Raw genomic sequence first — 11,505 nt, 5'->3', positions numbered from 1 at the left:
AAACCAATTCCAACCTGCGGCCGCGAATCTGCCAATTTCATCGCTCCACCGAGGCTTCTGCCGTCCACGACTGCGTTTCCCTTCCTTCTCTTGGTGCCCATTCTCTAACCCTAATGGTCGAACGGTTATCAAACCCGCTCATTACATGACCGGCCCATTACATGTCCTCCTAATGTCAGAATATCGTCTATACTCGTTTGCTCTCTGATCCAAAGTGCTCTCTTTCTGTCTCTTAACGTTATGTCTAGCAATCTTCGTTCCATCGCTCTTTGCGCGCTCGTTGTTCTCAAGCTTCTTTGTTCAGTCTCAAAGTCCCTTCACCACATGTCAGCACTGGTAAAGTACACTCGTATTACACTTTCCTTTTCAATGATAATGGCTAGCCTCCAGTCAGGACCTGACAATGTCTGCCGCATCCGATCCAACCCATGCCAGCGATCGGCCTGCCCAGCGAGTGGAATCAGATATATTAAAGGCAAATGAGATTTTCAAGCAAATTAACAGCCTCGGCGCGAGGTGCAAGCAGCGCGGCGCTGCTCCACTCGTGCAGGCGCGATGCTCGACCTTCTTGGGCAACTGCGCACTGCGACTCGGGTGGAGCGTGTTTGAGGGCTCCGGATTTACGACGTGGGTGGTGCCGCAGTTGCGCGGCATTCTTTCATATTTCGCGGGATCTATTCATAAGTCGGGAAAAATAAGTACGCAATTGGTACGTCGCTGGAGATACCGCAATTTGAAGTCCCTTGTCTGTGCCTACTAATGCCTCATCGACAATTTGATAAATTACAATTACGTTATTAAATCTCGGTAATGGAAATATTACTGGTAGCTGCTCCACGTTGCCGGAAACAAAATGCACTAGGACTTATTCGACTAACGCAATTTCTCTCTTTTTTTTTAAATCTGAGTGCGTGATATTTACTTGGGGCACCCTGTGTATATCTATAACCTCCGAGTGCAACTGATGTTTCCATCCCTAATAAATGTTGTAAATTATTAGAACAGTATTTTTTGCATGATTCGTTAGTATTGTTTACTGGAAAGCGATGCAATACTGAGCAACATGTCATTCGCGTGCATTTCACACGCCGTTGATAAAAGAATGTCGAAGGGGTCACTGAAGTTATGCAACTATTATTCAGAGTCTAAAAAGCACGCAAAACAATTTGAAGCGAGGTGAACATGCAGCAACATATTATTTTTCGAGGCTTATGCTATCCATACCTTACAAATTTCTACCTCCTTCTCTCTCAAAAATATAAGCATTGTCTGTGTGTATATTTATATATATTGTGCATGTAAAAAACTGTTGAAGTGAGAAAATACGGATTAAGCAGCCGTCTCTTATGCTGATAGTTGACAGTTGATGATAGTTGGGAGGCCCTCCATATTTATACACACTTTATTTGCACTTGGGTAATGCGCGTGTCCTCCGTTTGCCAGGATTTCAGAAATAAAGCGAAAGCGTGAATTAACAGCCGTGCACGTCCACGCCAATAATAATGAAAAAGCGTTTAGTCGCAATAAAATTTTAAGCTAGAAATTAGAGGTAACTAAAAAGAAACCTCAAACGATGCGGTTAACAGAACACTTTGGTAATGATACTTGCTTCGGCACTGCCGGGGGGGGGGAGGTTTTGCCCTCCCCCTCGGAATCCTAGTAGGCGTCTACGCTGGAGTTCATCAAGTATGTTTTATTTTTAAATTATGGCTAATATTATTCGGAAAACTCTCGTGAATTTGGTTTATTTAGGTCACTACGGATGTGTAGTCTGCGAAGCGTACTTCATTTAGGATGGCAAACTAGGTAATATATTCAATTATATGTTCGGAATTGCCACGTAGACCAACGAATCGGGGCATATTTCCCTGAATACACATGCATGACTATGAAGAGAAGGCTCCCATTACAATCAACCTAGCTGCGACACATTGTGTGACGGCGTATGACATTGTCATAGTGAGCAACAAAGCGGTCCGTATGGCCGGACCTAACCCCGGTCACCACTGAATACAAAATACATGGCAGTCTTTGTCCTTGAGGTCGTTCTCGCGTGAACTATCAATTATTATTATGCTGTAGCGACTGCGTCACAAACAGTGAGGATGTACAAAGCTCCAATTGGAATCAGCTAGTAGGAATAAGGAAAAGTTGCTTGGAGCTGCACGCTGAGCCGCCCATCTAGGCGACAGGTGGCTCTGATGACGAGGCACCCTTATCGCGGACGCCTGCTGTAATCGCCTAAAGTAAACGAATAATTTTGAAAGTGTATAAAAACAGCCCTAAAACAAAAGATAACATTGTAATTAATTTTTTGAAAGCGTGAACTGCTTTTTTTCGCAGATGACGTATGCTTAGACATATAATTTATCTCTTTATTATTTATTAATTTATTAATTTATTATTTATTATTAATTTATTAGGTTTCCATACGAGGGCGATTCAGAAAGTAAAGCCTCCAAGCCCACAACTTTGGTAATAGTATAGCAAACATTGTGAACTGTATATCTTTGATGCACTGATGTTTGAGATAGTCACTTGCCTCACCTTCGAATGTCTTCTCGTTGCACAGTAATGGAGCAACTCATGGTATCGAGTGGCGACGTCCGGTTGAAACAAAGGGCTATACTAGAATTTCTGACTGTGGAAGGTTGTGTGCCCACCAAATTTCATCGCCATCTTATGCAGGTTACAGAGGTGCATGTGGTGACGTAAGATGTGTGCGCAGTTGTTCAAGGACTGTGAAACTCATCTGCATCAGGTATTCACGGTGAGCACCGAAGTAGACGGCCCGCAATAACCCCTCATGAGGATCATCAGGTGGACGAGGAGCAAGCAACACGAGATCCCAAGAACATTCGCCATTTCCTTTGGTTCAGTGCACCACATCATTGTGGACATCCTGCGTTAAAAGATTTGCGCTCGTTGGATACGCTTCCTGGACTTACTGATGTCAGTCGTCAGTTGCCGTGGTACCCAACGAGTGCAAATGTTCTCTAAACGCAGGTGGTTCTTAAGTGTTGGGACGATCTCATGTTCCTTGATCCTGCATGAGCCCCCAATCGACTCATCCAACTAATGTTGAGGATCCTCATCAGAGGCCCTTGAAGGCCATCAACTTGGGTCCTGTCCTGAAGACTTGCTGAGGCTCGATTTTGGTCTTTCAAACACCTTGCGTAAACTGCAGTCAGACGGCGATGACTGTTGACGGGCGCACAACCTTCGCAGTCAGAAATTCAAGTAGAGCCCGCTCTTTCAAGCGGACTTCACCACTGGATGGTATGGATTGCTCAGTTACTCTGGAACGAGAAGACATACGAAGGTGTGGCTTTCTAGAGCTTAAACATCAGTGCATTCATAATGAGTTGAAAACGTCTGCAGTATTATTGGCAAAGTAGTGGGCTTGGATGCATTACCTTCTGAATCGCCCTCGTAAAATTTAAAAGAACGCTCGTATTGTGGAGTTTGTTAGATGAGGCCATCGAGAGCAAACAATGCAATCCCTTCTTATTTAAATATGCTGATATCTTGCACAGCACGTTGTCATTCTTATGTGATCATAGCGATGTCTGAGATAGCTAGAATGTTATAAAGAAGCCTAACATGCTAAATATGTCCCGGCTGCAAAGATATCCGAAAATAATCAGATATTCTTTTTAATTCGTTTCGTTCTTTCTTATTTTTCTGACGTTGTCTTCGCACCGATCATAGCCGCGGCTACACACGCCCCTACGGGTAAGTACCTCAGTCGAGTGTCCTACCTGCACATTTCTCTGCATATATTCATTCGAACGTGCTTGAGCACAATGTCGGAAACTTTTTTAACGCAGTATTTCAAAGACAAAGGGTTCTTTTCCCCTATGCAGCAGTGTTTTATGATAGGGTTTTCAGCAGATCCGCAGTTGGTTACGCTTTTTCACTCTTTTGCTAGTATCCTAGATAAAGCAGGACAGATTGATTCCTTGATATCTTCTTTTGGCTTTATACCTTTCTCAAATGGTAAGTTTATAGATTGTTCTCCCTCTTTCCTGGTTAGCTGAGTTACAGCATATTTAACTAACCACGCTCAGTTTGTTGGTATCGACAGTTCTGCGTGTGTAGCTCAATACCCGTTTCTTCGGCTCACGTCAAGGGACCGTTCTATCACCCTTAGAATATTTTCACTTTTTATTGGTGACATTGTTGGTGACATCATTGGTGACATCACTAAAATCACTTCGCCAATCAAAACTTACGATGTGGTACAGCCTCGCGTCTGTTGGCAGAATCTTGACAAATCATGTCGACGAATTAAAGTAATCAAGGTATAACTACAGCCAAGTGAAACTGCGAGGTTTTACTTCCTAGAATCAGTCTGATTATGAGGTACGGAAATTATAATAATAAACCTATTTTCGAACTCGCATATGTGTGACAATTTCGACTCAGCGTTTCGTGAACTGCATCACTAAGCCATAAACTAAAGCATGCCCCACCATAATTCAACATTTAGCTGATTCATCCAACACACGATATAAATCGCAATACGCGTACATTGCTTGGGACTTTTACACAAGAACGAACAATGGCGCCCTCGAGGCGATACAGTGCAAAGCTGTTCATCCGATCAAAATATCGGCAGACAGGCTCTGCCACACCGCTAATAAAAAAGCACGTCATCTCGAAGCTTCAGACGCGCTGTAAACTTTATAGTAAGGTTCCTGCTCTTAAAGTAAGCAACTTTCCCATACCCGTGAAGTACATCTACGCCCTATAACTTCGTAATAAACGAGGCATTATCACTGCTCTATAACACGGACGCCATCCAGCTAATACGACATGAAGAAGAAGCAGAAAATGTTAATTATGTTCGGCTGAAAATGTGAGATATCTCGTTTATTCGTTTCACTTTTTAAATCATTTGCTTTTCCCTCATCTTAGCCGTCGCGGCAGGGGCTGAGAAGGGTAAGTACCCTGGCTCGAGCGTCCTACCTCCAAATTTTGAAAGCTTTTGCTCGGCACAAACTTCAATGCCGCCTATTATGCAGAAATACTTTTTTGAGATAGCAGTAATGGAAATACGCGACAAGAGCTTTTTACTATTCTCTGATTTATGGAAACCTGCAGTACCGCCAGCATGATTTGCCCGAATAAATTAATAAATATTTTATATCATCTTCATTTTTATTATTATCTTCATACTGTACTAAGTATTCATATGTTTAATAAATATTCTAGTGACTGCTGGAAGCGGTATATATATTTGTGTCCTTGAATTCTTAAAAAAGTTTCCGAAGTTCACAAGGTTGAAAAACAGCACGAAGCTTACAAGTGCGCACCTGGGCACCTAGAACAGATAATTGCAGTTATTGATGTTGGATCTGTCACAACTCTCAATGCAGATAAATTTGATATAATTTACGTGACGTGAATTTGTTACAATGTTTAAGGTTTTGCCATTGTGCGACTCGCGTATTAGTGGTTTATATTGTAGTCCTGTATATTACACCAAACTGATCTGTCTTAGAGGTACCATGAGATGCAATTGCGCTGTCATTTTCACTGTCGATAATTTGATAGTTGACCTGAAGATTTGCGACATTCAGCAATTTTTATGTAATAATTAACGGCCTCAATCCCAAATTCTCATCAACGGTCTCCAAATTTTATCTTTTAAATTTAACTGCAGGAAACCTCAAATTTGGTGCAGTCGCTGGCTAGGATTGCTGGCTAGTCGCTGGCTAGGAGAAATAGGATTGCTTATTTTTCTCGTATTTTACAGAAGCCTTAGAGCTCAAGCTTCATCTTAATATACATAAGAGTACATACGGCAAGGATGACGCTGCAAGCGTGCACTGCTCATACACAGCAACTTCGGACATTGCCAGTTCCGCCTGCTGTGTGCCTTCACGGCAGGGCACAATGGTAACTGAAATGGCTGTGTTGAACAAATGGTACTTCACAACGTAGGTCTAGTTTTAATTCGTTCTGCCAAAGTATGTAATTAACGGCATTTGTTCGTAACATTCGCGCTGCGTCGAAGCAATGTATCGGTCGGGGATGAACAGTGAAGCCGCTCGACAGGAGCAAATCGTTTTGCACCCCCTTCTCAACACAGGCTACGCTGGCTTGAAGAGACGTTAAAATTAAACCGCAATGCGATTTATTCCTGCTGTCGTCCGAACTGTAATGCAGAGCGAGTGCCATCCTGTCCCTTTTCCCGCGCAGGATTTTGAGAGCAGGTAGGGAGAGTGAGCGATTATGCGGGAGCATGCCTAAGTCCACGAGTGCTTCTCACGCTTTCCGGCACAGGCATTTTCTTGTCTAGTCGGGAATGGGCCATGTAACCCTTGCTGTCGCTCTCGCAAACTTGTACGCGCTGTCCTTGTCTACGGAACGCTGGCGTAGAACATTATGCTTAGTAGAAACGTGGCCTCTTGTGTTGGCCGCGATGCGTCCGAGGCGGGCGTAATCTATAGGTATGACAAGATACCAGGCGCGCGGCGCTTTATGGCCTTCAAGATTAGCGCACGCAAATCTTCGAGACCATGGCGTGGCCTAGAAACGCGTCTGAACGTGCCCGCGCAACGGCTGCGCTGGAACACAGTGGTCCAGCGCGCCACGGGCACAGCGCTATACCACGGGCGCAAACGTTCGTGCAAGAACGCTCCAAGCGCACCCATGGTATGAATCTCACCGCCGCCTGCGGTGGCCATATCCACGTGACGTAGTGACGACGTCGCTTCGGAGCGCACAAGCATTTTCTTGTCTAGGCGGTAATGGGCCATGTAACCCTTGCTGTCGCTCTCGCAAACTTGTTGTACGCGCTGTCCTTGTCTACGGCAACTCTAGCCTGCGCTCTGACTGCGCTTCGGTAAGGACCAATGAAAATGCGCCAAGCGTCTCAAGGTCCTAGCTAGCCCGGTGGGTCTTCTTAACCCGAAGGACACTGGGCAGCGATCAACTGGACATAGTGTTCCCCTAAAACTTCAGGTTGGCCTGCTCCCAAACTTCAACTTAACCTGCCCCAGGTTTCAAACGGCCCATCCTCAAATTTAAGTTGGCCCGCCCCCGCCGAACCCCAAATTTTCCTTGTTCCATCCCGAGATTTGAACTTTGCCTAACCCCAAGTTTCTATTCGCCCACGTTCTAATTTCAAGCAGGCCAACCGCCACATTTAATTCTGCCCATGTCGAAATTTCAAGTTGGGCCACCCTCAAATTTCAATTTGGCGCACCCGGCATTTCAAGTTGGCTCACACGCAAATTTCAGTTGACCCAACCCAAAAGTCAGTCACTAAAATAAAATGGTCTCCCTTCGTCAGTACGTTGCGTGTCATCACCATCCTGCATGTTTAAATACAGGACAATGTTAACGGGCACCACAAAAACATGTGCAAGTTAACTGCTGCAGTCGTACATCGTAGCCTGCCACGGCGACTTCGTTAACGGGCGGAATTTTCGTCGCAATTCGCCGTTGTTGTGCATACGAATCCCTTGAATATAATACGCGATCTGCTGAATGCGACTTGCCTTAACAAGCGGTGACGTTTCTCAAGAACTGACACAGGAATATGTGTTTCGCGGCTCGCTTGGCATTCAAAACCGCATTGCTATATTACTGCATAAAGGAGGAGGAGGACCATATTTTTAGAAATTATTCCTGCTTGTGTGCTTGGAAGTGCCCTGTACACTTCGCAACTAAAGTCCCTGAATAAAACTGAATTGGAGGTATGCATCTCCCAATTGGTTGAGCTCCGTCACGTGGCATTTTTCAAGCCCTTAGCTCTATTTCCCTTAGTTCCGCGTCTCGGTGCACTCACCACCATGACAGTTGGCCTCGAGTTTTAGCTGCGAGGCTTTCGCGAGGGATTTCGGATGTTTTGGCTAAGTTTCGTGGCTAACCGCGTCATTGAAGAACTCGGTTCTTGTTTTGTGTCAGGAATTGATTTTAACAGAAATGCATGTGCAAAGGTGTACGAACGGAGCTTCTTCCTTTGTTAACGGGGATTTGTTTTCCTGATTGTCATTAGGTGTATGAAGCTATGGAGTGCGTAGGCTGTGTTCTGTCATATATCGTGCTGGAAACGTACTGAGATTGCGTAGCTTTGTCAGTCCATGCTTTTGCTAGGCGTTCAAAATATATTTTGCGAGACAACCTGTTCACTACCAGTGTAAATGACTGACATTTATGATTAGGCTTCTTACGCTTAGCCGTCTCTGCAGGACTGACTGCAAAGTGGTGCACGAGTTTGTTGGCTCATTGACTTGTAACTGCGCAATGGGGGAAAGCGCTTCTTGATGGAAACCATTTCTATGTGCAACTTTCGTCCTTGCATACGCTTTGTTCACAAATGAACTATTTGTTCCACTGTGACCATGATAAACTGGTGCCGCTGGCTCTCAAGTTTATCACCAGTTTATCATGAAAGCGCAGGACCAGTTTCACTGCATAAAGAGATGCCAGCGTCATGACGAAGAGACAAGAATAGTTAAGATGCTCTGCGTTGATCGCGCAGGTTTCTACATGACGCTCGCGTTATTCAGGCGTATATGGGACGCGCGTTGCGTTCGCTCATTATAGTACTGAGGTGAGTAAATACTCGCAAGTACGCACGTACGCACTTCGAGCAGCGCAAACGCATCCGAGTTCTTCAATCGGTAGCTGCATAGTGCCCGCACACACGGAAGCGCACCTCCTTTCTCGTGTACCGGCGAAACCTTCATCGCAGCACTTTCAGCCCGGGCAATTGCCTTTAGAAAACCAAATAATCTGATCAATTCAATAAAAATAATTCGCGATGCGGGTTTATATGTGCAAGCCATGACAGTGTGTTTGCCTAAGAGTACAATGCATGACCGTGGACGTCATAACACTCAAACAAAAGCTCTGCGATGTATATAAACATCGTGTACACTAAGTATGCACTATTGGCGAGACAAATAATTCTGCTTTTTGTGCTAGTACTCGACACTGAATAGAATTTACCCACCAAACTAGCCTCAAAAGCCTGGAAGCAGACAGCCAACCCGAAGCGGCAAAACAAACGCGCAGTTATGCGCCAAAAAAGTACAAAAAACACCTGCTTCTACCTGTATCACAGCGTTCCATCTCTTCTAGCACAGCACAACATAATAAAGCCTTAAATGTGGTAAACATTTATGAGCAAGCACCCAACAGTTTTTGTCTCATCTCCTGTAACTCGATGCGCAGCTTTGAGCGAGCGACCAAACTGCGAGGACGAGCTGCGAGAAAGCTAGGACAAGGAGAGGACGGGCGAGGAGGAATGCCGCTTACCTTTTAGGGACCTTGTTCGCAACGCAGTCTCGATCGTATGCCAGTGTTCTTACAGGCGCCGCTCGCGGGAATGTAAGACTCGGCGCGCTACTAGGCATTACTTCATGCGCCCTGCGCCTATTAGGCCTATAGCTCACATCAATCAAGAAGTGCTTATATCAGTGCGCTTCCTGCTGTATATTATTTGAGGTGGTTAACCAGACTGAAGTTGTGTGACAAGGATTTAGTACTTGACGAGGAAGCCTGTTACAATCTGCTCGGACCCGCGCGCCTGTATATGCAGGAATGAAACTTTCACCGCACAGCTTATCAGTGTCGTCGCCGGTGAGTCTCGGTCATTTCGAGTAGTTTTGGGCACTCCAACTTTTCTTGGTCCACGCGAAAGTAGGCCACACGTGAGCGACGCCTGCGCGCTGTACTCCCGGCCTACCTTGCTCCCAGACTCTCGAATTGGACTCCTCGTAAGACAGTTTAGTATTGAGGTGTTGTTAACGCTTAGAAATTCACCTCTTGGATTTGTTGACTGTTCCTGCGGGACAAACCCCGCCCCCCTCCCCCCCCCCCAACACGTGGCACAACAAAGCGGGAGCGCACGAGAACGAGCGCGCACTCCAGCCCCACCGTGCACATTGCAAGCGCCGTACACTTGTGCGCAGCTGGGTCCACTGCCTACTGTATAGTCTGCTCGCATTCAGAGGCGCTCGCCTACGACAGCACTGCTTATCAGTGTCGTGATGAATATGGTGGCACAGTCACGAAGAGAGGGGTTCCTGGTGCAGTCTGCTTAGTAATGACGTAGTGTGGGGCACTGAAAGATGCACTGACATAGGGAACAACGAAGTGGTCCGTATGCTGCAACGAGTGCGCATCCAATAGGCAGGCTGAGCAACGCTCTAATTGGCATCATCTTCTGGGAATAAGGTGCTCGGTGCTTCACGCTGAACCGCCCATCTATGCCACAGGTATATATTGAACGTATATGAACGTATGTGGTATATGCCGCATATATTGAACGAATATTTTCATTAAACGAATGCCACTAGTTCTGCTTACAAATGATGTCCGTTTAGATAACGTCTCTTGCGCAGTGATTCGAAAAAAGGCTCGTAGGCTGTCTTAAAATAAGAAATACAGCCCCAAAAACGCTATAGCCTAGTACTGTTCTTACGGGCACTGACAGTTTTTATTTCTACTTCGAACTTAATCTATTAGGCAGTGTTCTTTCTGCTGACACGGGGCATCGAGAGCGAGCAACGCAGCCGTTTTTTTGTTTCACAAACAAGCGGATATCTTGCGCCGTTCCTTGTATCTTCAGTGATTGCCGTATAAGGTCACTCTGACGCGTTTTAATTCGTTTCAGCCGCAGCCACCGGAGCGGCTGTGGCAGTTGGTAAGTACCTTAGTGGAGTGTGCCACTTGAAAATTTCTTTTAATAAATTCTTCGTACGATGCTTGAGTGGACCCAGTATTTAAAAGACAAGGGCGTGCTTTCTTCTCTGTAGCACTGTTTACACTGTTTACACTGTTTACACTGTTTACACAGCCACGTAGTTAGTAACAGTTGTTCATTCTTTTGCGAATAACCTAGATAAAACAGGACAGGTTGACTTATGAAGCTTCCGACCTTAACACATTAAGCTCATTCAGAAGAATGTACGAGTTTTCCCCCAGTTATATTATTGGGTTACAGCAAAAGAAGAATGCCATCTGCTGTTTCTGCTAACAGAGGGCACAAAGAGAGCAACGCATTTTTCTTTCACAAATAAGCGGATATCTTGCACCATTCGGTGTATCTTCAGTTGTTTCAGTATCAAGCCATTCTGAAGTGACTGCAGATATCTATGAGAGGGCTTGAACAGTTCCAAGCAGCAAAAATTGCTGGAGATGTTCGATTGTGAAATTAATATGTGCGAGAATTACCACTGATATTCGTGTTAAGAAGTTTCATTATCTGTTCGTTTCCCCGCACTCATCATTCTGGCAGCAGGAGAGGCGGCCGCCGCGGGTAAGTACCTTATTCGAATGTCCTACTTGCAAATTTCTCTATTATTAAATTATATAAACCACCCTCTACATCACTGTTTTAGGAAAAGGTTTTCCCCAGTCGCACAGCTGGTAACGGTTGTTCCTTCTTTTTACAGTAACTTAGACAAAACAGGATAGGTTGATTATATTTGATTTAGTGGAGCTTTTGACCTTGGTTTGACACTTTGGATCTAACCCATTACC

At 45.0% G+C, this 11,505-nt stretch overlaps 1 protein-coding gene across 1 annotated transcript in view; it reads left to right on the top strand.

Moving 5' to 3' along the window:
* LOC129384088 (uncharacterized) overlaps nucleotides 1-11,505 on the top strand; it is a 79,888-nt gene that overhangs the window by 50,793 nt on the left and 17,590 nt on the right. The window contains exons 2-3 of the mRNA XM_072284550.1: nucleotides 10,637-10,666; nucleotides 11,261-11,281. Of these exons, the coding sequence (XP_072140651.1) occupies nucleotides 10,637-10,666; nucleotides 11,261-11,281 (51 nt within the window). The remainder of the gene's footprint in view (nucleotides 1-10,636; nucleotides 10,667-11,260; nucleotides 11,282-11,505) is intronic.

Source organism: Dermacentor andersoni, chromosome 9, assembly GCF_023375885.2.
Source record: "Dermacentor andersoni chromosome 9, qqDerAnde1_hic_scaffold, whole genome shotgun sequence".
Classification (NCBI taxonomy): domain Eukaryota; kingdom Metazoa; phylum Arthropoda; class Arachnida; order Ixodida; family Ixodidae; genus Dermacentor; species Dermacentor andersoni.
Note: the sequence above shows the minus strand (reverse complement) of the source record. Positions and strands in the feature narration are given on the sequence as shown.